This window comes from Typha angustifolia, chromosome 15, assembly GCF_048772165.1.
Source record: "Typha angustifolia cultivar Huaian chromosome 15, ASM4877216v1, whole genome shotgun sequence".
NCBI lineage: Eukaryota > Viridiplantae > Streptophyta > Magnoliopsida > Poales > Typhaceae > Typha > Typha angustifolia.
This window is the reverse complement of record NC_133253.1, coordinates 1,626,384-1,648,993: the sequence shown is the minus strand read 5'-3', so window position 1 is coordinate 1,648,993 and position 22,610 is coordinate 1,626,384. Positions and strand designations below refer to the sequence as shown.

The 22,610-nt window shown below is 37.9% G+C and overlaps 4 protein-coding genes across 5 annotated transcripts; 2 read left to right on the top strand and 2 right to left on the bottom strand.

Annotated features, from left to right (window-relative positions):
- Positions 1–571: 571 nt before the first annotated feature.
- LOC140777607 (uncharacterized) lies at positions 572–12,539 on the bottom strand. Its single transcript, XM_073121830.1, has 11 exons — positions 12,231–12,539; positions 10,616–12,137; positions 8,136–9,560; positions 7,632–8,002; positions 4,319–6,168; positions 3,625–4,054; positions 2,750–2,912; positions 1,561–1,664; positions 1,357–1,448; positions 1,028–1,256; positions 572–935 (listed from the first exon to the last, which is right to left on the bottom strand). The coding sequence occupies exons 1-10, from the start codon at positions 12,419–12,421 to the stop codon at positions 1,180–1,182; spliced, it is 6,225 nt and encodes a 2,074-aa protein (XP_072977931.1). The 5' UTR covers positions 12,422–12,539; the 3' UTR covers positions 572–935; positions 1,028–1,179.
- Positions 12,540–13,227: 688 nt separating this feature from the next.
- On the top strand, positions 13,228–17,252 carry LOC140779584 (SEC12-like protein 2). 2 transcript variants are annotated; one of them, XM_073124717.1, is made up of 10 exons: positions 13,228–13,763; positions 13,861–13,955; positions 14,728–14,878; positions 15,139–15,230; positions 15,485–15,584; positions 15,665–15,740; positions 15,828–15,948; positions 16,487–16,603; positions 16,683–16,750; positions 16,836–17,252. In XM_073124717.1, the coding sequence occupies exons 1-10, from the start codon at positions 13,455–13,457 to the stop codon at positions 16,913–16,915; spliced, it is 1,209 nt and encodes a 402-aa protein (XP_072980818.1). In that variant the 5' UTR covers positions 13,228–13,454; the 3' UTR covers positions 16,916–17,252. The 2 variants fall into 2 exon arrangements, with proteins under 2 accessions (XP_072980818.1, XP_072980816.1); XM_073124715.1 differs by having other exon boundaries at positions 13,229–13,763; positions 16,833–17,252.
- A 417-nt stretch (positions 17,253–17,669) lies between these two features.
- LOC140778255 (protein CutA 1, chloroplastic) lies at positions 17,670–20,586 on the bottom strand. Its single transcript, XM_073122885.1, has 6 exons — positions 20,184–20,586; positions 19,724–19,839; positions 19,050–19,112; positions 18,614–18,645; positions 18,137–18,231; positions 17,670–18,002 (listed from the first exon to the last, which is right to left on the bottom strand). The coding sequence occupies exons 1-6, from the start codon at positions 20,561–20,563 to the stop codon at positions 17,918–17,920; spliced, it is 771 nt and encodes a 256-aa protein (XP_072978986.1). The 5' UTR covers positions 20,564–20,586; the 3' UTR covers positions 17,670–17,917.
- A 489-nt stretch (positions 20,587–21,075) lies between these two features.
- LOC140778388 (uncharacterized) lies at positions 21,076–22,386 on the top strand. Its single transcript, XM_073123073.1, has 2 exons — positions 21,076–22,142; positions 22,294–22,386. Exons 1-2 carry the CDS (start codon positions 21,076–21,078, stop codon positions 22,307–22,309), a joined length of 1,083 nt encoding a protein of 360 aa, XP_072979174.1. The 3' UTR covers positions 22,310–22,386.
- Positions 22,387–22,610: the final 224 nt, after the last annotated feature.

Sequence of the window (22,610 nt, the reverse complement as noted above, 5' to 3'; positions counted from 1 at the left end):
ATAAAAAGTAGATTTTAGCAAATGACTAAAATATACTTTAGAATAGATAGCTGCCGAGAGGAAAGAAAGGAAGAAAATAATTAAAATAATACTTGACTAAAGTGATGTCCTTTTAAGAGTAAAATAGTAATTAATAAATATAAAAATATTAAATAAAAGAGGAGAGAGAAATAGATATTAATAAACTAGTATAGATAAATTGTTATTTAGTTATTCAACAAGAATAAAGAGACGTTGAAATAAGCGTATGGTTAATATAGGTTTTTATCACTGCCAAGCAAAGTGCTGAATGAAATTTTCTGCAATTCCAAGGTCTCTGAATCCAGCGCTTGGTTAAGTAGCAGATTAACTGCTGAAAGCTTCAGCTATTTTTATGATCACAGTAACCTAGAAAAAAATAATGATAATGTTAACTAATTTTTTTTTTCTCTCAGAGAATAAAGAAATCTTTTAGCAATTTGGAAATTTGGATCCCCAATGAAACTAGGCCAGGGCTGTTGGTGGAGTCGTACCGTGAGGAAGAGGTTCAAGTGTGTCAAATAACATAGAAAAATGCAGATATTGGACTAGTCAAGGAAACTAAATGAGGCTCTATTACCTTGAAAAACAACAGCACAAGCTTGTAAATAGTCACAGGGTCTCGCTCTCATGTACTTGGGTTAGCATGCATAAATTGGCAACATTGGCAAGTGCCAAAGTTAGTAGACTAACCTACCCTAAAGTTGAATTAAGTCATGCCTAAAAATTGAGAAGATACAATCTGAACTCTAACTGTATATACATTAATACTGAAAATGGTGGCCATTTTGTTCGAATGGCAATTGAATTACACAAATGGCTGGTTGGAGATGAGCAGCTCAAAGTAATAATTTCAACGATTTTCCTGCACAGGTCTTCCCTACTGCAGTCACCCATTCCATAGTGATTACCTTCAGCTGCAAGGTGTATTAAAAGAAATATGAATATCTCACTCATTTAATTTAAAATCATAACACCAGAATGGGGGCATATTAGTTCCATAACAGACCTGATAATCTTAGGTTATCCGCCAAAGGTCAAGGGCATGTTATTCCGGCAAACCCACCACCAAGGCCAAAGGTCAATATGATCTCCCATAAGTTAGATCTAGTGGCCCAAGAATGCACTAGAATTCAGTATACTATACTCTCAGATGCTATATTATATTTTCCCTCCATATTGGAAATGTAATCGGTAGTCATGTAGCAGATTTGCGAGAGTACTTCGGCATGGACCCTCTGCAACATCCCCAAGAACAGTGAAAATATTAGTCCATTTGAAATGTTTCTAAAATATTCTCCTGTGCATTGAAATCAAAGTGTATTCATGATAACTAACCGCCAAGAACAGTGTGAAGCTGTTGAAGATCAGTTGAGGTGCATATATCAATTAAAGAGTATACACCAGGTCGCAATGCCTCATCTATCTCCCTGCCAAGCAACAATGGATGAACCTCTTTCGCCAAAAAACATTTATTGCAGTTATCTAGAGACAATTAACTGTGAAAAGTCACAACCGACAGAACTTCAGTAGAAGACTGACCTTTTTATGCCTCTTTGCAAGGGACCATAACCTGAATAAATGCTTATGTAACTCGAAAGAAAATAAAAGGAATGCCTCCCCAGAACATCCTTTTGCTGTCTTATCTACAAAATAACAAGGCCAAAAACAAACTTCGTTTAACATGAAATACAAGTATAAACCAATTAATTCAGCAGAAATTATTTCACAACTATCTTGAAACTAAAAGAGATATAAGACATTCCTTAATGAAACTATCTTGAAATTGGTTTCACAACTTTGTTTCACGACTATCTTGAAATTGGTTTGAACTGAAACTATTTCAATTGAAGCTTGATTCTATAATTAGGCTCGAAATTAATTTCATTTCAAGCTTGATCAAGGCTCAGCTCGATTACACCTTTATTTTAGTTCCAGAAAGAGACAAAGATCTACAAAAATCAAAAGACAAATTACAGAGACTTTGTATTCCTTATGCTACATGATGTTGACTTCTTGAGTATGGAAACATCAACATACAAGTAAAATTTGAAGTGAAGAATGTTGAGGCTAGTGTCTAGTAAAAAATACATGGAATGCAAATGGGGAAGACAATTAATATGTTCATTCATAAAGGGGACCTTGTTATTTGTTGTCGTTCGGTAGCTCTTCTATATCACAATTCAAGCACTTGCCTCCAATAGAAAAAGGGGCTAATTGTAGAAAAAGAAAGGCAAACCGTAATAGCAAGATTAGGCTCTTGAAACTACCTGAGGCAGGGGATTCAATTAACCGAGATTTAGAAGATGAAATTTCACCTCTCCCATCAAAATTGCATTCATTTTATATTAGATACACACCCAATTTATATAAGAGATACGCACAAGGGCCCATTTTTGCTACTAATAATTAAAAGGTTTTTTTATACAAATGCCACATAGAAAATGTGCAAGTTTTATTTGTTTTAAATGATATCTTTGTATTTGTTTGCCTTTCTGAGGTCAGGTCCTTTTGGGCTTATGAAGCTTGGCTTCTCACATGTGCAATGAAAGCTCTCTAAATTCTAAACTAGGTTTGACCCAAACTAATCCGAAACTTTTCTTCCAAGTTAGAAAAAAGAATATGAGAAATGCAAAACAATGTCAAAAATTGCCTTTATATGTAAAAGTTGCAGTATATCCAGCATGCATTGCATGCTCATGCTACAAAATCACATTCAAGCATCACAAACCTCTTCATAGATCCTTCTGAAAAAGCTAGCACATTTTAATGCCTCTTGACCCTCCCAGGAAAAATAACCTTCTTTGCTTATTAAGTTAGAATCTACCAACTCCAAACAGTTAAGAAGAGTGGTTACTGAATCTTCAACGAGAGCAATGCATCGTTCAATCTCACTACAAGAGAAAAGTAGAATGAAGAAACACATTATGATGTTACCAGCGAAGATATGAACCATTTTATGCAGTAAACAAGCTCTAAATAAAGAAGAGCATAACTGTAGATTTTACTGATTGTTTGAAAATAGCAAGAGTAAGTTCAGCTTATACTAATACAAGAGTTCATGCATTAGAAGACAAGAAACTTCTGGCACACAAATCAACGTAAGCATAAAGAATATGACTGCATAGTTAATGGCAATGATAGAATAGAACATTCAACTTATAGTTGCAATCTTGAAACGGGTACTGAGCATTTAAATTGCATGTCACTTGGAGAAGTTTTCTTGATGGATTTTTAAGATCCTGACTGATCCATGAATCCATGAATCTTCATACTTGCTATTCAACAAATGCAAGGCCAAATTTGGTTAGCTTCATTCAGTCAGCCTTTCAACAGGAACTTTCTATATTAAGAAAAAATTCTGCAACCCTAGCAAGCTTCAGTGCTTGCTATATTGCTGAATCGTTAGTTCCACAACTATGAACTTTCTGAAAGAGCACTTGATATCTCAAGTGTTGCCAAAAGCCATTGTTTTCATAAAATCATAAACTTTCAATTTGATATGTCTAAGCATTAAAGAGAAATATAGTTAATTATGTGGTAATTTGCAAACAAGTTACAAGAAAAAAATAGAACATATTAAAATGTGGAAGGAGACATGTTTACCGTATTCGGTGTTTAAGAGTAATCCATATCAATTTGCAACATGCGGCATACAAGTCAATAGAAAGTTGGCGATCAATGATATACTGATGCACATCTGTAGATGTCCTTGCCTCTTGGTTGCCATAGGATATGGAGGAACGAAAATCAAGACGAGAAGCTTTGAGCTGATGAAAGTATCTGAAGAGTACCACCGGTATGTGCAAACATTGGCTTACATGGCATATGTCCATTTGGAAAGTATGCCTCCCAACAACTGTTGTAAGAACCTCAATGCACATTAATATTACTGCCCCTGCATCTGGTCGAAATTCACTTTTATCCTTTGGTAACTTCTCTATATAGAAGATAATTGGGCTTTGGAGGTGCAAAATTATGTTCAGCAAAGCACCAATTAAGCTTGGAATGTTTTTCTTAAGAACACGCTCATATCCTGAAATATGTGGAATGTGTCAGAAATAAGCCAAGCATAACTGGATAACAAATAAGATATATTAATCTATATGTTGTTAACATGTCATCCTATTGCTGCAAAGTAAACTTATACAATGATCTACTAACAAAGGATCAATTGTTCAATACCATTCCATTGAACATGTTGAAAAAAATTTGTGCTGATCGCATAGAAACATGTTAATATCATAAGTTATAGATCTACTATTCTTCTGCAAGGAAAATAGACAACCTTTATAATTACCTGAATGAGATTCAAGAATCAAATTGAAGCAGTCAATACCAGCAGCAACAACAGAGGAAACTTCTCCTCCATCAATATTTCCAGTGTTTATGTTGTAGATCGTGTGGCAACCTTGCTGCACTCCAACCAGTGCTCTTTCTATTGCTTGTATAGCTGTTTTCATGTGCAATTTCAGTGGCCTCCCAATAAAAGTTTTCAATGACATCCTAAGTCTAGATTTAAATGCATTTAAGTTGTATTGTCTGTGATCAAAATTTTGGTCTATAACATGATCTGGTCCGTTCTGAGTCCGTAGATTTTTTGTATTTGATCCTGTCTCATGAGAAGATAGAGTTGCAATTTTTCCTTGGAGTGAAATACATTTTCCAATAGCTTTCATATGAGAATTTATTACCTGACTGTACACTTCTTTTGACAAGTAAGGATCAGCTAAAGTAAAATAGCTGCCTACTACTTCAAGATATCTTAAGATTCCATCTATCCATACAAAAGAAAATGCATCTGGCCAGCCATTCATTTCTGCCATTTCCTGTAGAATTATATGAGACACTCTAACAAGGATTCCCATAGAATATGATCCAAAGTGACTGCACTTCTGCAAAGCCAGATTCCTAGGAAATGACAACAAACACCTTAACTTAAGAATAGCAGCAGATGTCATAAAGAGCTCTCTGAGGGTTGATGCTATCAGTGGGTTTTTGCCTTTTAACAGATTTTTAAGCAGAGAGACATTCAGATGTTGTTGATCAGAGAAATCAATGTTGTGAAGTTCACTGAATATGTTATCTGCACAGCTTGCATGACCAGATAACCTTTCCTTCTCAAATCTGAAAAGATTAATGCACTCGCACTCTGATTGGCTTGTATTGTCATCATTATGATTCGATGCCGATTGTGTAGTTCTTCTAGCTTGTTTTTGTGTATTAGGATGGTTATCATGGACATGTTCAACTTGGCAAGCAAAACATTTAGTCAATCTGTCCAGAAGCACATCCAAGTTCACGAAACCATTATCAGAATCCAAATCTTGCAAACTATGAAAAGAATGTACATCAACAGCACCTTGTGTGCTTCCTACAAGCAATACATACATGCATATATCTACAAAGTTCTCAAATATAGAAATGTAACCGCCAAGTTTGGAGGCATACCAAAGCAACAATTTCGAGGACTGCAGATTTCCTGCTGACTTGTCCTTGCATATGCTATCTAAGGCCAATACCAGACCCCATAGAAAACCTTGTAGACAAGATACAGTGCTTGATATTTTATTCCAGCACAAAATACCAAAGCAATCTTCTAGTTTTATAGCATGCATTCTACCCTTCACGGTTACAGGTAAATTTCTTGTTCGATTTTCTAAAGTCTGAAGTATGAGTTCCACATTTTTCCAGGCTGCATAGTATTTGGAAATATCAGATTGTTGGCCATCTTCATCTAGTGTGCCTTTTCTGTCAGGGTCATCATGCAAAGAAGGTTCAATGAGTTCTTCATTATTCTTCAAGAAAGCAATTGCATGATTGATCAGACCATTGCTAACTGTTGAAAATATGTTTGAGGTGTGATCTACTAGGGAAAACATCATACTTTTGACCTGATCAGAGAACTCTCCAAATAGTGCATGTGGCAACCCAATCAACTCATGGACTGACTTCAACAGCCACATTACCGAAGATGAATCTCCAATAGTAGAGAAAACTGAAAATAGCATTAATTCTTGACTTCCCTCCTTATACGTGGTAATCAAATAGCTCAAAGCCTTCCGGCAGGACACAAACAACCTGAAAAGCTCAAGGGGGTTGCAAATAAAGGATTCACAGTGACTTCTTAACAGGTTTGAAACCACTAGCCTGCAACAAAGGACTGAGATCAGAAGCCATAGGCATGAAGATAGTAAGAATATCTAATTGCAGAACCAAAAATCAAACATTTCATCATCCAAATTGACATGGAAAATAATAATTTGATCATTGCAACTTAAACAAAAAAGAGTAGATATTCATAAGTGCAAAAGTGATGCTGCCCAAATATATGCTCACCAATATAGATGGTCTAAATCTTGAAAATTTATAATAAAGCAATATAAGAAGTCCAAAACCATAATTATTTCCAGAAATATTGATTTCACGAGATATTTCTTAGCATTGGCAATCTGAAGCAAATCAGAAGTATAATGTCCTTGTATCATGGTCAAATTCATGGATGGCCATGCCGACCGACATGAGGCGTGCCGTCGGTGTACCAGCACGTGGCACAAGGGGTGTCGCACGACACCCCTCGTAATAGCTTCGCCATCTACCTCGTCGTCGAGCTCACCGTCGCCCGAGCTCGCATCGGGTGCCCTAGCTAGAGAGAGAGAGAGAGAGCTCAGGCGACGGTGACGGCGAAGGTGTTACCTTTTTCTCTCCTTTTCTTACGTGTCGGCTGGCGGTCGATATGAGCCGTGCCTGTGGCACGGTCATTGTTGGTCAAATTTATTACTTAGATATATGGTCTTGATTAAAAGTCATGAATTTGTTGCAATTGGACATATGAAATCGTTGCAACAGATTCCAGAGACTTCTTTGTCTACCTTTCCCTCTTCCTCTGAAACACACTATTCTCTTCTTTGTACTTTCCTTTTGCCATAGTGGGTCCATATTCAGCCACTTCGTCAAAGTAACTTGGTAGAGTATGCCATTATCAATGTACTGAATGAAAAGATAAGACCTTTCATAGACTAAGCTCATTGCTGCTGTATTCAAAGTAATTACACACCAACAGACCTTAAATTCAACAAATAAGGTTATTCCTGGACCTACCTTCCAATCTAAGACTATTGAAGATAATAGTCTTTTGAAACTTGGCGAATTGGATGTACGTACTTCTAGCTCTAATGGATATTCTTTAGTTATAGACCAACTAAAAACCAGCTTTTCAGATTTTTATAAGATATCATTGATGAATAAAAATACTTCCTCTCCTTTGCGTTACTGGTCTAATTCTTGTTGCAATTTTATAAGTTTCCAAATTCCTGTAGCGGCTCAGCCAGATATATTGCTGCCGCAAACTGTTGACTGTGTATAACAAAATAACCAGCAGAGATATAATCTCTTAACTTCAAGATTTAGAAGATCAAACAACAGGAGTAAAACTAACAGGTACTTATAATTTATAAAAATGCCAGGATCTCAAAAGGTTTCCATCAGTAGAATGGGTATATATATAAACAGTAAAAGGCTTTTCAAATAAAACAAGTCTAAAAGATAAACATCCCTTCACAGTATTCAAATAGCATAGAGAGAATACATGAAGTACAGAAGAATAAACTTACCTTTCAATATGGAGAATGTGAGTTGCACATCGTGAGAACGATTTAGCATTCACATGAACTCCAGGTATCTTACGCAAGAGGCTAAGCAAGCTCTCACATGTTCTGAGTCTTGTTCCAAATGACAAAAGCGATACCTTTTCATTCTTAGCAACCGAATCTGATTCTGACAGTGAAGATTGAACTTGTACATTCTTAGTAGCCAAATGGTCGTCCATATCAACCACCTGCTCTTTCTCTAGTGCATTCAAGATCTCTGACCAATTGGGTAAGGAATTCAAATCTAAATCAGTTGCATAAGCATAGTTTACAACAGGAGAAAATGATCTCTTCAGAGTGTCACAGAATCTTGACACGAAATGCTTCGATAATACCTAAAGATAAGATGTATTGCAATCAGTGAAAAGGTCAACAAACAACTGGCAAGTGTAATAATTTTTCAGATAGAGCAAACGTCCAACAGGTTTTTCAGAAGAGTGCTATTGGGTGGTCAATTGATGTACTTACTGTTTGATCATAGAGGACAGTATCATGAAGAAGCCCCAATGATATATTGTGTAGAGTTACTTCCCTGGTGAACGGTTTACTTGTTATGTTCTCTTTGACATCCCTACACGTACTTTGACATCCCAAAGAGTAACGTAATAAATGAGAGAAGAAATCCTTCAAATCCTTCTTAGATGCATGTAAGCACCAAATATCAATGTTCCAGCAAAGAAGGCACCAAATTCCAATGGGGAGCGAGATTTCATTCAACGAAGAAACAACCAAATCCCAGGCATAATTAGTCAGAGGGAATGAAGCTTTATTAGTCTGGATGGACCATTTTTGCTCTGAAAAAAGTAACGACATGTAATCAGTCACAAATTTGGTCAGTCCTGCTGCCTCCTGTCTGGAAGCATTGAGTAGTTGTTTCCATCTTTTGCTTGCCTTGTGTCTGTCAGGATCACCATGTTTTTTGAATCGTCGTGCATCCCCTTCTTGCAAGAAGCTGAAAGCCCTAATCTGTCTATTTAAATTATTGAGCCTCTGGAAAACCATGATATGTAGGATATAAACAAGGGGAGCATCACGTGCATAACTTCCTGTAAGAACAGCTTCTGAAAGATGCTGAATGACATCCAGAAGTGTACAGGAAGGTCTAACAATCCAGGAAAAATAGCCTCCATCTATAAAACTGGATCTATTTGACCATTCCATTCCACAGGACACATCAAATAAATTTCCCATCAATTCTGATGCTTTTCTTGCTGAATCAGGTGGCATGAGGCTAATTAATTGTTGATTTAAGCTTCTGCACGATGTGTATAAGCGAAAGAAAAAAATGACTGCCCAAGATGTACCTAGAGATGTTCTACGCTTTCCACATTCAGGAATTCCATGATTGGACCTACTAGTGCCTGTAAGGGAGAAAACAAACTCATAGATATCTGATTGATTTTGCAGCAAACAACTAAAGCTTGGCCTAATTTCTTTCATCAAGTTTTCAACTGAATTTCCTACCAAGATACTATTTGTTGCAGTAACAGTTAAGGAATCCAATACATTTGTGTATAGCTCAGAAAATACTCTTCCTAAAAGCTCAGCCTGCAGATCAAAATCCAGCATGGTCCTAGATGAGATGCTATTTCCACATGAGTCCAAACTTTCATCCATAAAGGAACCACTTCTCATCCATTTCAGTGTCTCGGAAACTTCTACTTTTAGTTCCTCTATACACCCACTGGTTTGCCGTTCTGGCATTGATTTTATAGAACTACAAATTGCAGTTCGGAAAACTTGCGAGGACAATAAAGTTGCCAATGATTCCAAGCACATTTGAGATGATAAAGGGGAAGAAGCAATAAATGAAGGGTATCTTACTGCATCAGCATCACCAGCAAGTATAAAGAGTCTAACAGCTTTAGACAGTCCAAAAATGGGATAATTAACCTACATTGCAAATCACAGTAGAAAAGAGAAGGATATCAGGGTAAAGGAGGGCAGCCAAATAAACAGGAATGAAACCTTTTAATTAAAATATATCATATCTTGTTAGAGATTTAGACTTCAGAGATGCGTACAAAAAGGCACCCAAATTGTTTAAAGCATCTAATCTATTAGTACAATGGCAAAGAAAATGTTTAAACTTTAAAGCACACAAACGTGAGGAGTATATCTCAGCAAGATATGCCTGTAATTATCTAGTTAATAATCAACCTTTTTCTGGGCAGTTCTATAACCTTTGGATCCAACCAGTCAATGAAAGAACAGGTCAGACTCATAGTCATAGCAAAGCTACATACACAAAAGATCAAACTCACACCTTAAATTAGATATTCAGGCTCTGTAATGATATTGCCAGCATACAGAGTAAGAAAAGAAATATCATTAAGTTCTCGAGTATAAATCATCTACAGGAGACTGATCAATTAAAGCCTTGAAAAGCAATAACTGGAGAAGGATACTATTACAAGTATATATAACTAAATTCTTTAGGTCGACTGACTGAAAAGCTTTCACCATCGACACTTGGATAACTGGGTGTCCTTTAAGTGGATATGAAGCCCATGATCATATGTTCCTGTACATTCAGATTCAATCTCAAAGAGATACCAAACTACCAATGAGTTGACAGAATACGTCAGCTTTTAGGACCTATAAACATATATATACATATAAACACATGCATCCATGCACAGACATATTATGTGTCTGTGTGTGTGCGTGTGCACTCCAGTTTACTGATGAAGTGATGATAAATTCTGGCACCACTCATGGCAGTTTCTGGATATAGCATAACAAATACCTAACTAACCATCAGCATCAGAGCACATAGCAAGGAATAAACTATCTCATAGCAAACAATGAATTAAGGACCATCATTAGGGCTTAATGTTCACCACCTCAAAATAGTAAGTACCAACATTTTGTATTTTGGCATCCTTCAAGATAGCAGTTTTTGTAAAGTAAAGATAAGTAGATGCTCACATAATATACAAACTAACCTGTCGAAGCTCACTGAATATATTGATTACTAGGCTTCCAAGGTTTAAGATCTCAGAAACTAGCAAGGAACTAGGTTTTGTGTCCTCTGACGAGATATTAACAGCCAAGAATGAAAACATCATTTGCCACAGTTTTATAATGTCATCCCCCACGACCTTGTATTCAATTTCTAAAAAGTAACCAACTGCTACAAAAACTTCCCTAGCTATCAAAGGCAACATCTTTTTAATGCTTGCATCATCCACATGCAATGTTGATAACCAAAACTTATATATTTCTCCTGCCATGGAAATAATAGTGTCATAGACATCCTGTAAGAATTTATAGTGAGATCCTTCAGAATTATCCTCTGTCCGTACATATATCTTTTCTTGAATAAAAGTAGTAAGGGTTTCGTTGACAGATTTGAGTATGCAATGTATTTCTAGCATCCTAATGTCTCCTGCCCCAGAAAATCCAATTCGTGCACATTCTTTGCACTCAACCAGCAATGGTTCCATAAACTGCACAAAGACTTCAAAAAGTGGTTTATTAGTTTCCTGGGCTTCTTCTGATGCCTCGCTACTTTTTCCAGAAACATAACTTACTGTGCCTTTGGAAGCTAAAGAAGCTCCTCTTCGGTTCCTAACCCTGCTGACAAATAACTGAAGCAAGTATCCAAACCCTCCCAGTAATACTGCCTTATTCTCAGCTTTGATTCCTTTAAATCTCTGCAATAAGTGTCTGTGGTAGCTCTCTTTTATTCCCATGAGTTCCCTAACCTCAAGCTTGTCGTTCAAACTCTTTAAACTGAAAAATCCACTTATGTGGACAGGATGAAATAAACCGTTTGACAAAACATCCTCAACAAACTTCAACAAGCTTCCCAGTTCTCCACTGTTGCCGGAATTTGCAGGTGAATGCAACAAAACTAACAATTCCAACGAGGGATCAAGAAGCCTATCTACAAAAACCCGAAAGATATTCTTGGGATTTGGGTAAAACCTCAAAAAAATAGCAAACTGCTCAAGCAGGCAAATTGAAAGTCTGAAAAGGACTTGACCACCAGCAGAACCACGCCTATCATCAGCAAACACCTTGCGGACTAGATTAACAATTTCCACAGCCAACGAGATCCACAATTCCACTGTTGCATTGTAGAAAGCTCTGCCATTGGACGACAGAAGCAAAGATAGGCATTCCAAAACCTGCATAAAATACTTAGCAGACTCTTCCCCACCAAACGAGCTACCATCATCAATATGCAGCAATGCATGCCTAGCGACCCGAGTAACGGCCCGAAGTAAATTAGGAGAAACAGCAACTGAGTACCCCAAGCAGAATCTAAGAACGACCCAGCATCTATAATCCAAGCAAGAATCGCACGTTTCCGAACCTTTCTTACTATTATTTGAAGAAATCAAAACGTTTTGTATCCAATTACCAAGAAAAGACACCAATCGCGATATCTGAACCGGTTCAACCCGCCGATCACAGGAACTAGCTTCCGAGCTGACAAAATCGAAAGAAAGCTCGATCTTTCTGCATCAATTCACCGTAATCCATCAAACAACTGGAAAAAAAAAAAGAGAGAAATATTCGAAATTATATTTTTATCGTGTACGAGGAACGGACCTTGGAAGAGGTATATCTTTGCTCTGGAGGGAGAGGACGAGGTCAAGGTTCTCCCAGACACCTCGAAGGCTGGGCTTCTTGTTCTCGTTGGAGTTGGCTTCTCGTCCGTCTTCTAGGAATTCCAAGGATTGGCTTCGTCTCCTCTTGACGTTTACGGAGATTTCAGAGGGTTTTGAATCCAAGGACGCCATGGAAGACGTCGAGATCGAATCAAGGACGAGGATTGGGAGGGATGCGGTTCTCGATTCGAATTAAGCCGCGAAGACGGCGTGGAGTTGGGAGGGGAGAACGAAGGTTTTTGTAGGGTTTTACAAAAAGAAGATATAAATACTTGCAAAATAATATTCTCTCTTTTCTGGACTAAAATGAATGTTCCGAAGATATACAGAAAATACATATATAAATATAATTAACTAAAAGTAATGTGCAAAAGAAAAAGGAAAAGAGTATTTTATCTTTCTAAAAATCAAATTGATAAAAATAAAAAAGAGGGTTAAGTTAGGTTTGAGATATCCATGTAAAATCTAATGATTTAAATATAGTTAAATTAATAGAGATTGAGATATAAAGCTATTTTATGAACTTAATGATCACATATTTTATTCGTAGTATTCCTACCTAGAGTTATAAAGTGCACTCTTCTTCTTCTTCTTTTTGTTGAGAAGCTTGATAATTTAGAGAAAATTAAATTTTTAATTTATTTTATCACCAAACAATAAAAATTAAAATAATTTTAGAAAATAATTTTAGCGATTATAGAGTTTGATAAGTGATTTCGTTTTAGCATAGGTTTGTTATATTGGATAATCCCTTATCGGTCACCGGCTTCGTGGGTAAGCGCGCGAAACGGCTGCTACTGCTCTTTTAAAGGATCCGGGTTTAAGTCGTCGTTTACCCGACCCATTATATATGCCGGGATGTAATAAGTTTGTAAACAGTCGGGATATAATTCCGATCATATCTTAATACGATCCCTTCGAAACCGGAACTTGGTCACGTGATGGAAGTAATTCCCACGCCGAGACGGGGAGATCTAAACCGTCGGAAATGTAAAAATCTATCGCTCCAAAAAGCGTTGATTCCATCGGCCGCTACAAATTTGCCCAAGTTTGCGCTCGTCTTCCTCCGCGGCCCCCGAGATTTCGCCATCTCAATACTCTGTAGATTGACAGAAGAGAAGTAAAAGGTAAGAAGAGATCAAGAGCGCGATCTGTGTCGAGAGATATGGCGACAGGACGACGAGAGACCCCTCCCTGCTCCAAGACCTACGGCTTTCCCATCTACTGCGCCGCCTGGGTTCCCCTCGCCCAGATCTCCGCCGCTGCGGCGGCGGAGAAGGTCGAGGAGGAGAAGAAAGAAGGCGACGCCACAAGTGAAGGAGAAGGGGGAGGGGATTCCTCTGCGTCTACTGATAAAGGTGATCGCTTGCTGGTTGCTCTCGGAGGAGGCGGAGGAGAAGGGCGGAGTGGGGTTCCGAATGTGGTTGTAATCTCGCAGTTCGATGTCCCCTCTAGATTTCTCGCAGAGCAGCCGGTAGATGCTATCTTCTTTTTGTTTTCTCTCTTCTCCGAATTGGAATTTTGGAATCAAGTCGTTTGGATTTTAAGGTCATCATATTGTTCCTGTTCAGGTGTTTAGGATGGAGACGGAACGTGATGTACCGTACAGGATGGCGGTTCACCCGGGAGGGGATGGAATTATATTTTCGTTTCCTAAGAGTTGCAGGTATTCTTCTCTTTCAGCATACACAGTAGTTATTTCTGGACAATGTTGACGAGATTTGCTTTAGTAGTGTGCCTTCCTTTTTTCTTCTCTTTTCAGGGACTATTTGATCTTAAAATATTAGGTGCGCTTAGGATTATTTCAGACTTTTAACTTTAAGAATGAATAACTAAATTTGTTAATTAACAATTGAGAAAAAAAAACATAACTGGTGGCATTTGATGCTACCAGTACTGTTTTTGGTGTCTGTTTTAGGTAGAACTAGAGCTTTGCCTTCCTGGAATAATTAAGATCTTGTTTCGCACAATTCAAAATAAGGACTAATCAAATTTCAGGTTGCTAGCTGAGTCACTTGGAATCTCCTTACATGAATAAAGGCTGAGATGAACCTACTGCATATGAAGATGAATTTGATTCACATAAAATTGGTGTATCTGGGGACCAATTTTATTTCATTACAGACGGATCGATTATGTAATCAATTTATCTACAAGAAATTCAATGAGAAACTTTAAGAGAAGAAAACAGATCCTATAAAATAATAAAGAAAGAAATTATCTGATAGCTTACTTAACTTTTTACATTATGGCATTATAAAAGAATGAAGATCAGAAGATCACAAGGAAGCTCCAAATCATCTAGTGCAAGACGGCAATTGATATCTTTGGCAAAATGCTGTTTTCTGTAACTTCAGTCTATTGGGAGGAAAAAGTCATTTGTTCATTTTCTTAAAATTCTTTAGTAGATTACTTATCCATTTGTAGTATCCCTTTAGATGGTTTCAGTGGGACTTCTCAGAGACCAGGGGAACTCATAATCTGTCTCTGAGATCTTCTGGGGAGGCGTTGACACAGCTGAAAGATGTTGGGCAACAGTTGGCATTGTCCTTCGATGAAGAAGGTTCACTTCTTGCAACTGGTAGTGAGGTAAATAATATTATTTAGGGATGTTTCCTTCAGCACTAGTTCACTCTAAGAAATCATTTTCTTCTTTTGTATCTTAATTATGTGTGAAAAATGCTCAGGAAAGTTACACTTGTTTGATCATTTTTCTCTTCAATGTCTTTATGATAAATTTTCAGCAGATTCACATTCCAATTGTTTTATCTTCTCTATCTCCGTTAGAGTTATTAGTACTATTTGGTCATGCAAGATGACTTATAGTATTCAGTTACTGCCATATGTAGGATGGACATCTGAGGATCTTCAAATGGCCAAGTATGGAAAACATTCTGGAAGAAACTGTAGATAATACAACTCTGAAGGATTTAGATTTCAGGTAGATGACTAATAGTAATGTATAAATCCAAGCTGATGTTGCAACAAGATAAAACCATATTTCAGTGGGTGGAAAAATTTGTAGTTCATCTAAAGCTGCCAGAGCCTGGCCAACCAGTGAACAGGACCTTGTCCGGTTTTCTAGCTTGTTGCACTATCAGTATGGGATCTCTATGTATCAGCATTATTCTCACAGTGGGGCTTGTATATCTGAGTGGAACCATTTGTTTTCTCTGTTTGGAACATTTTTTGCAGCTCTGACGGAAAGTTTCTTGTATCACTAAGAAATAGCGGCCCTTGCCGGGTTTGGGATTTAATATCTTCAACTGTTAAAGCTAATCTTCCAAGAGAAGATGTAAGTACTGTCTTTGAACACTTATTTATCATTACTTCTAATTATCTCTTTAAATATGTCTAAACTCTCTACGTTCCCAGGGAGAGATTTTTGGCTTCTGCAGATTTTCTCGAAGTGCCGACAATAGCCAGGTCCTTTTTGTCACTGCAATGCATGGTGATCTCCAGGACTTGAGGCAATTTGTCATTGATTCCTTTATGTAACTCTTCTGCCAGACTGAAGGTGTATGACATTATTTTGCAGGTGATCAAGGAAAAATTATCTCTTGGGATACTATCTCGTGGAACAGAGTTGGATCAAAGAGGATAGTCCGTGACCCAATATCTGCGTTCAATGTATCACCTGATGGTAAACACCTCGCAATGTAAGTGATCTAATGCATACCCATCATCAGAGAAGTTTTTGCTCTCTAAGTTATCCAAATGAATGCATTTTTATTGCGTAGCATGAGTCATCTGTTGTTGTATTTCTACTTCTAAGTGAAGTAGAGTATTAATTGTTGCGGGCTACTGATATTGGTAATCTGGAAAGTATGACTCCTGACAAACTACAAAGCCTCAAATTTTGCCATCTGGTTTTGGTTGCATAAACCCCTATAGCAAGTTCAGGTCCATGTAGCGAGACATACCCTGCCATACTGAGGGCTAAAAGTAAAATATGCTTGAGATATCTTTTTGATTATATCATTTTCTTGATACTTATAAGTGACCATTAGTTAATTAGTCACCATGAAACTTGCTTGTTGGTTTTTGTTAACATGCTTCATTTTACTCATTAGGACCAAATGGGTTGAGAATCATCTTTTGTCAACTTTTAATACTTTAGTTTGAAGCGGAATTATCACTCAAATCTTCTATCTATTAGGCAATCCCACTTATTTAGCTTTTTTGCACAATCCTCAGAGGGACAATTGAGGGAACTATCACAATACTACGCTCAGCAAATATGCAGGTGCAGATGACAGTGAAAAGAGCACACCTTGGTATTGTCACCGGAGTAGTGTTCTCCCAAGATTCGAGGTAATTTAAAACTAGCTGTATGACTGGATTCTCATATCAGTTAGAAGCTTAGCTTTGAGTTTATTACTTATGTGATCAGGGCCTTGATGTCTTCATCCTTTGACTCGACTGCGAGAGTGACAATACTTGAAAGCAAAAATAAGAATGGTATGCACAGTCTATATTCAGGGCTCTCTGTTAAGCACTTTCTTATTTCTTTGTCAATGACATGAGTTTCCTGTTTCTCCAGCAGGTTTTAGCATGTGGATGGTTATTCTGATTATCATATTGGCCATGTTGGCATATTACATAAAGTTGAAGGCAGACCTTTAAGGTCTCTTGGCATCTTGGAAAAGAAATCTGCTTGTTCCGAATTATGGCAGCAGTGAAATGTAGTGATTTTTTATTTTTTCCCCCTTTTCCCGTGCCAAGAGTATAAACAACCAGAATTTAAAATCTCCGGTTTTCCCTCGTGGTAACAAAGAAACATTTTCATGATTGCTTACTTGTAAAAAAGCATGTTTGGCTCTTGGTGTTGAGATGCTGCGGAAGGAACTTTCAGAATGTCAAACAGTGAACCTGGTTACATCCAAATAGGAATGGCATACGATACAGATTGATATTTACTGTATTATGGTTGAACGTTCAATAAAGTGATATACATTTTGCCTGTGTAGTTGGTTGAGAATTTTAGTCTCTTTTCTTCTTTTTTTTCAACTATTTTTTGTGCTTTTGAGACTATATAATTGAGAATTGAGGCATTGTGTATATAAGCAGCAGGTTTGATTATATAACAACTGAAAGGTCTCATGCTGGGTGCGTTCTGCCAAAGACAATATTGACGGCCTGAACAAAATTTATTTACATAGAAAGAAAGGCAGAGTTTATCTAAATTAATTTATTCCTTCCTGGACGACAGATCTTATATACAAGGCTACAGATTGCAGAACACAAGAAATGTTTTCATCTCTTCTGCAAATTCCCTTTTGCATTAACAGACCCAAAAATCCTACTATTGTGTTATCACGCATTGTCAAGGCTGCATCATAACATTATACCCAAATTTCAAGCTCAGATATAGACGAGATGCCATAAAGAAGTCCACCCATTCATCACTTATAAAGCTATATTATTCAATACATGACACAAGCAAGTCCAAGTCCGCCATAACAGTATACAGGGTTCAAAAGGCACAGGCGGCCTCCACAACTCAAATCTAGGCACTTTTTATACAACGTTTTCTGTCTCATTTACTCATGCTACTGCATCAAACTACATAAACTCCAGTCGGCAACACCTTGGGGATTCTCCATTGCGTCTCTCAAATTCCTAGTATCATTTTTCCCTAGTATTATTTTTTATCCATTCCAGATACTTGAGATTACCACCATTGATGGGCAGTGCTATGACCTCAGGGACCCTGTAATATTGTCGATTAGACTTTACATCATTGAACTAATACAGTGTCCCTGATGTATTATTATAAAATGTTGAATTATAATGCAAGAGATTGGCTCCTAGAACATGGTGCTCAACATGTAAAAGGGAGCTTACTCATATTCATGGTTGGTTTTAACATGTTCTGTCAAAGCATCTAGAAGGGACTCCCTTGTCTTGATAATAAGTAATTCTTCAGAGTCTGTTTGTACCTGAAAAATAGTAGGACATTAATGTCATGCAAACCAACAAGAAGATAAGTGGACTGATATTTATCAACAGCTTAGAATAGTCAATTTACAAATTGTAATTAATGTAATCTTAACAGGCTTTGATATATGAGCTGATTCAAGCTTAGATATTTGTTTATCAACAGAAGTTAGTTACAGCTGATTTTAGTTTCCATAATCTACCTATTCACATGAAGAACTTGTTCTATTCTTGCCCAGTGTTTCTTGATTGTTAGACCATGATGTTTGATTGACTTAAAGTTTAGTGATGAAGCTACTTATGTCATCAAGTCTTAAGCAGCAGCCTGACAAATCACGTGTAGAATTTTAAATTCCACTAAAAATCTCTCTATTAGAACTTCACCTTTCCATCCCACCAGTAAACAGATTCAATGCCTGCAACCAGAAAATGTAACCATATTTAGAAATTTTAAATTTAAACAACGATGAACATAATAAAAGCTTGTAGCTTAACTATAATTCCTTGCAGGACAATATCTGCTAAATTCATGACCTAGTTATTGTAAATGCTAAATTTATTAGTAAGCCTTGGAGTCAGGACTGTCCAAAAAGGTAAGATGAAAATAAGACAGCTGCTGAATCTAATCAATAGCAACACGAGAGTATATGTTGACAACAGAATTAGAAAGCATCTATCTAATATATGCCACTGGTAATCAAGCTGATAAGTCATACTAGAAGCAAATAGAACACCAAAACATCAACAATCACGATAGATTAGATCGTATACTACTGTATGCATACATAGACCATGAAGCAGATGCAAATGAGAACCATACCTGGCACTATATTGACGCATGCAGCAAGCCGTTCCTTAATGATACTTTCAGAAAGCTTCTTACCTGCATGGGAAAGTTAATGTTAGATAAGTCATAGAGCATCAGGTCAAATGAGCATCGTGGGACATATAATGTACGACATTAAATTATTTCCATTGAGCTTGAAAGGCAGATTGAAAATGGCAATTTCAGGTGAATGAAGTGGATGGTAGAGCACAGAGAAGTACAAAGATAGGACATAGAAAACTACAAGATCAAGAAGAAAAGGTTTAGGATTATCACCTAAGTGTGAGAAGATGCTGCAAGCCACTAAACTAGATCAATTAGTAACTGCCCAATTTCATGCCTAATCACTCAGAAAATAGTGTTTATTTCTCCTTTCTTTTGGCCAAGCTCTTCTTGGTGTCTTATTCCTCCGAGAAACATTTGACGATTCTCACTTTTCTATGCCACCTTAACATCCTCATCACAATCTTCTATCACCAAAGGTAGCCAAATAAAGAGGCCACAGACAATGCTAGAACTCTCAAACCAGTCACATCCTAATACTTTTTCTAGTACTAGATATCATCTGATGCTCTTATTCAGTCAACAACAGAAAAGAAGAAAGAAAATGCCTGTGCCACATGTAACAGTAACTGCATATTATTAGAGAGTAAACCTTAAACACTGACCTGCTTCTCTGTTTGGAACAGTAACATAAACTACAATAGATGGTACTGTGGTGGAAGCAGCCTCCATCCCAGCAGAGTGAAGCCCTTTGGCTGATGCCCGATTAACAAACCTTGATCTGTGCAATTTACAAGCGCATAAACAGTAATTGATCAATTATAATTCCAACAAACACCAACTTTATTGTAGAAATTTTCTTCCTTTGATTACAATGTAAAGGTCACATTCTATGAATCAACATATTCGAAAATTAATCCACTACAAAAGCCCTAAGAAAGATCATCGCAAACATAAATACGCCATAGAGTATCCAACCAAAATTTGTGCAGAGATTCTTCTCGTTCACCACAATCTAAGACAAACCCAGCATTCCAAAACAGTTTGTAAAATCAAAACGACCAAGAAACGAATGGGTGTCTTCGTTAAATTGTCAAGTGGAGAAGAGATTTCGAAGGGCTTTACCCAAGAAAAGAGAGACGGGGATGGGATTGAGAGCACCCCGTCTTGCAAGCGAGAGCGGTGAGAGTCCCGAGGCTGAGGACGCACAACGCACCGACGAGATGAGAGCGGCGGCAGAGAGGTGGGAATTGAGAAGGAGGTTGGCGAGGAGGAGAGCTCGAAAAGATCGGGAATGCTCGGAAAAGACTTGGTAGTGCCATTTTTAATCGAAAGGAGATGCCTTTCTCACTTGGGTCTTGCCATGGGATGGGGGCTACGCCAGTTTGGTTCTGATTCCTACTTGCTTGGGCTTGCTTTGCTCCTGTACTGGAGGCACGAGCACAAGATATGGGCTTGCTCGGCTCTTTCTCAACTCTCACCATTGGAGGCCCATCTGCCAGCATCTTCTCTGTCACTGATGGCCTATTCTATTCCTATCCTCCAACCTTTTTCCTGAGAATTATATTTCACCACCACCTGTATTTTAGTCTATAAAAATTAATAAATTATGAAAGTACAGTTGGCCAACCATTTTTTAAATTTAAAACCTCTAATTTGGACCGAAAATCTAATGATTTTATTTTTAGTCTTTAAGTATAGGAGTTATAATATAATTATAGATCAGTAAATAATTTTGTACTAAAAAATAATATGAGGATAAAATATATCACTGGGTAATTAATTCAAGCGAGCCGATAGCCCATCAACCATCCTATTCATATGATGTTTCAACGGTCGGATGATCCATTGCTTCAACCGCGCACTGGTGAGAGCCTGAGTGGTTTGTTTTATTACCGCCAAGAAGTAAAGAAAAACAAACAGACTCAATTCTTATTCGTCTCCTCCTCCCCTCCTCTTCTCCGGTTCCTTCCTTCTTGCCGTTCTTTCCTCTTTCTTCCTCCTCCTTACCTTCATCATGCTGATCCTAGCAAGAAGGATCATAACCTACCTCCGAAATGCCTGGAGACGTTTGCTTCATGTTCTCCGCCCGCCATCCTGCCGTGTCTCTGGCCCAATGCTCGTTGGGAAACAGAGGAATCAGGCGGGCAACTGTAATATCTACACGTTCTTCAGTGTCTCCGACGACAGCCTCGTCCCTAACGTCCGTGCGGTCCACATGAACGTTCTCAGAATCGTTGGCTGCTGCCGAGGTTGGCTGGCGATGTTCGATCCACGGAATCCAAGAGCTTCCCTGCTTCTCTGGAACCCTGTTTCCGACGACCGTATCTATCTACCAAGCCGGTACAGTGGGCCGCACGGTCGAAAGATCAAATGGAAGGATCTCGAGAAGTTCGTCCTCTCCGACGACCCCGAGCCAGCCGGTGAATGGGTCGCCGTCGCATATTTGACTAACAAGAATGATTTTCTTTTGGCATTCTATCGGAACGGCGACCCAGGTTGGACTATCTTGAGCATCTTGAAGCATAATGATCTTCTTGATATTGAATATTACAACGGAAGATTTTTCGTGGCAACCCCATTCGAGTTGTTCCGCTGCGATCTTGAGTTACCCATTCCAGCTTTGATTAAGATCAAACTAACCAATCAACCTGATTCTATGGACGAGAAGAAGGATGGGAGTTTCCGCTCTGACGATGTGCATCTGGTGCGTTGCTCAGAAGATTTACTAGAAATCTTGCTGGTCAGAGAAAAAAACCAATATGTGAGTCGATTTGCCGAGGTATACAAATTGGAATGGGGGGAGTTCCAAGTGACATTAAAGAGACAGACAAGCGTGGATGTGGGTGAGTTTGCGTTTTTTGTGGGTAGCACTCACTCGTTCTCTCTTGCTGCACGCGACTGCCCATCGTGCAGGTCAGCCTCCGTATATATCAGTAACTACACCTACGAAAGAAATTGGCTAAGGGTCATTGATCTGTATCATGAGAGCAATCTTTCTGGACCAATGGAGTGCCCTGATGGTCTGCTTGGAACTGAATGGAGACCAACTTGTTGGATTTCTCCTGGACGAGCTGTGATGAAGTAAGTAATTTAATCTCCTGTATCCCTCCACTGATCTAATGTTTGTATCCATTGTTGCCCAGAATAATGATAGAGATTAACAACATCTGTTTTATTTCATTTTTTTTTTTTTTTTCTAACTCTGTTACTGTTGGTGACAACAAATGTGCAGTATGGTGGAAGAGTGAACATACGTGGGCATGTGTATCAGCATAATAGTCAGCTTTGAGCCTTAAGAATGTAAGTGAAAATTGGCATCCCCTCCTGACTGATACAAGTTTATAATAGTTTCCTTCCATGTATAGAACTGTATACTGCTGCAGTGCCTTTGAAACCTGGGATGATGGCACGTTTAGTTTAATTACTTCTCCTTTCATTCTTTCATATTTCACTATAATTGTACATTTTACCTATTAATTAGTGCGTGTTTAGAGTGACACTTCAATCAATACATCAGGGTGTCTTAGTATTAAACATCCCTTCGTTTTT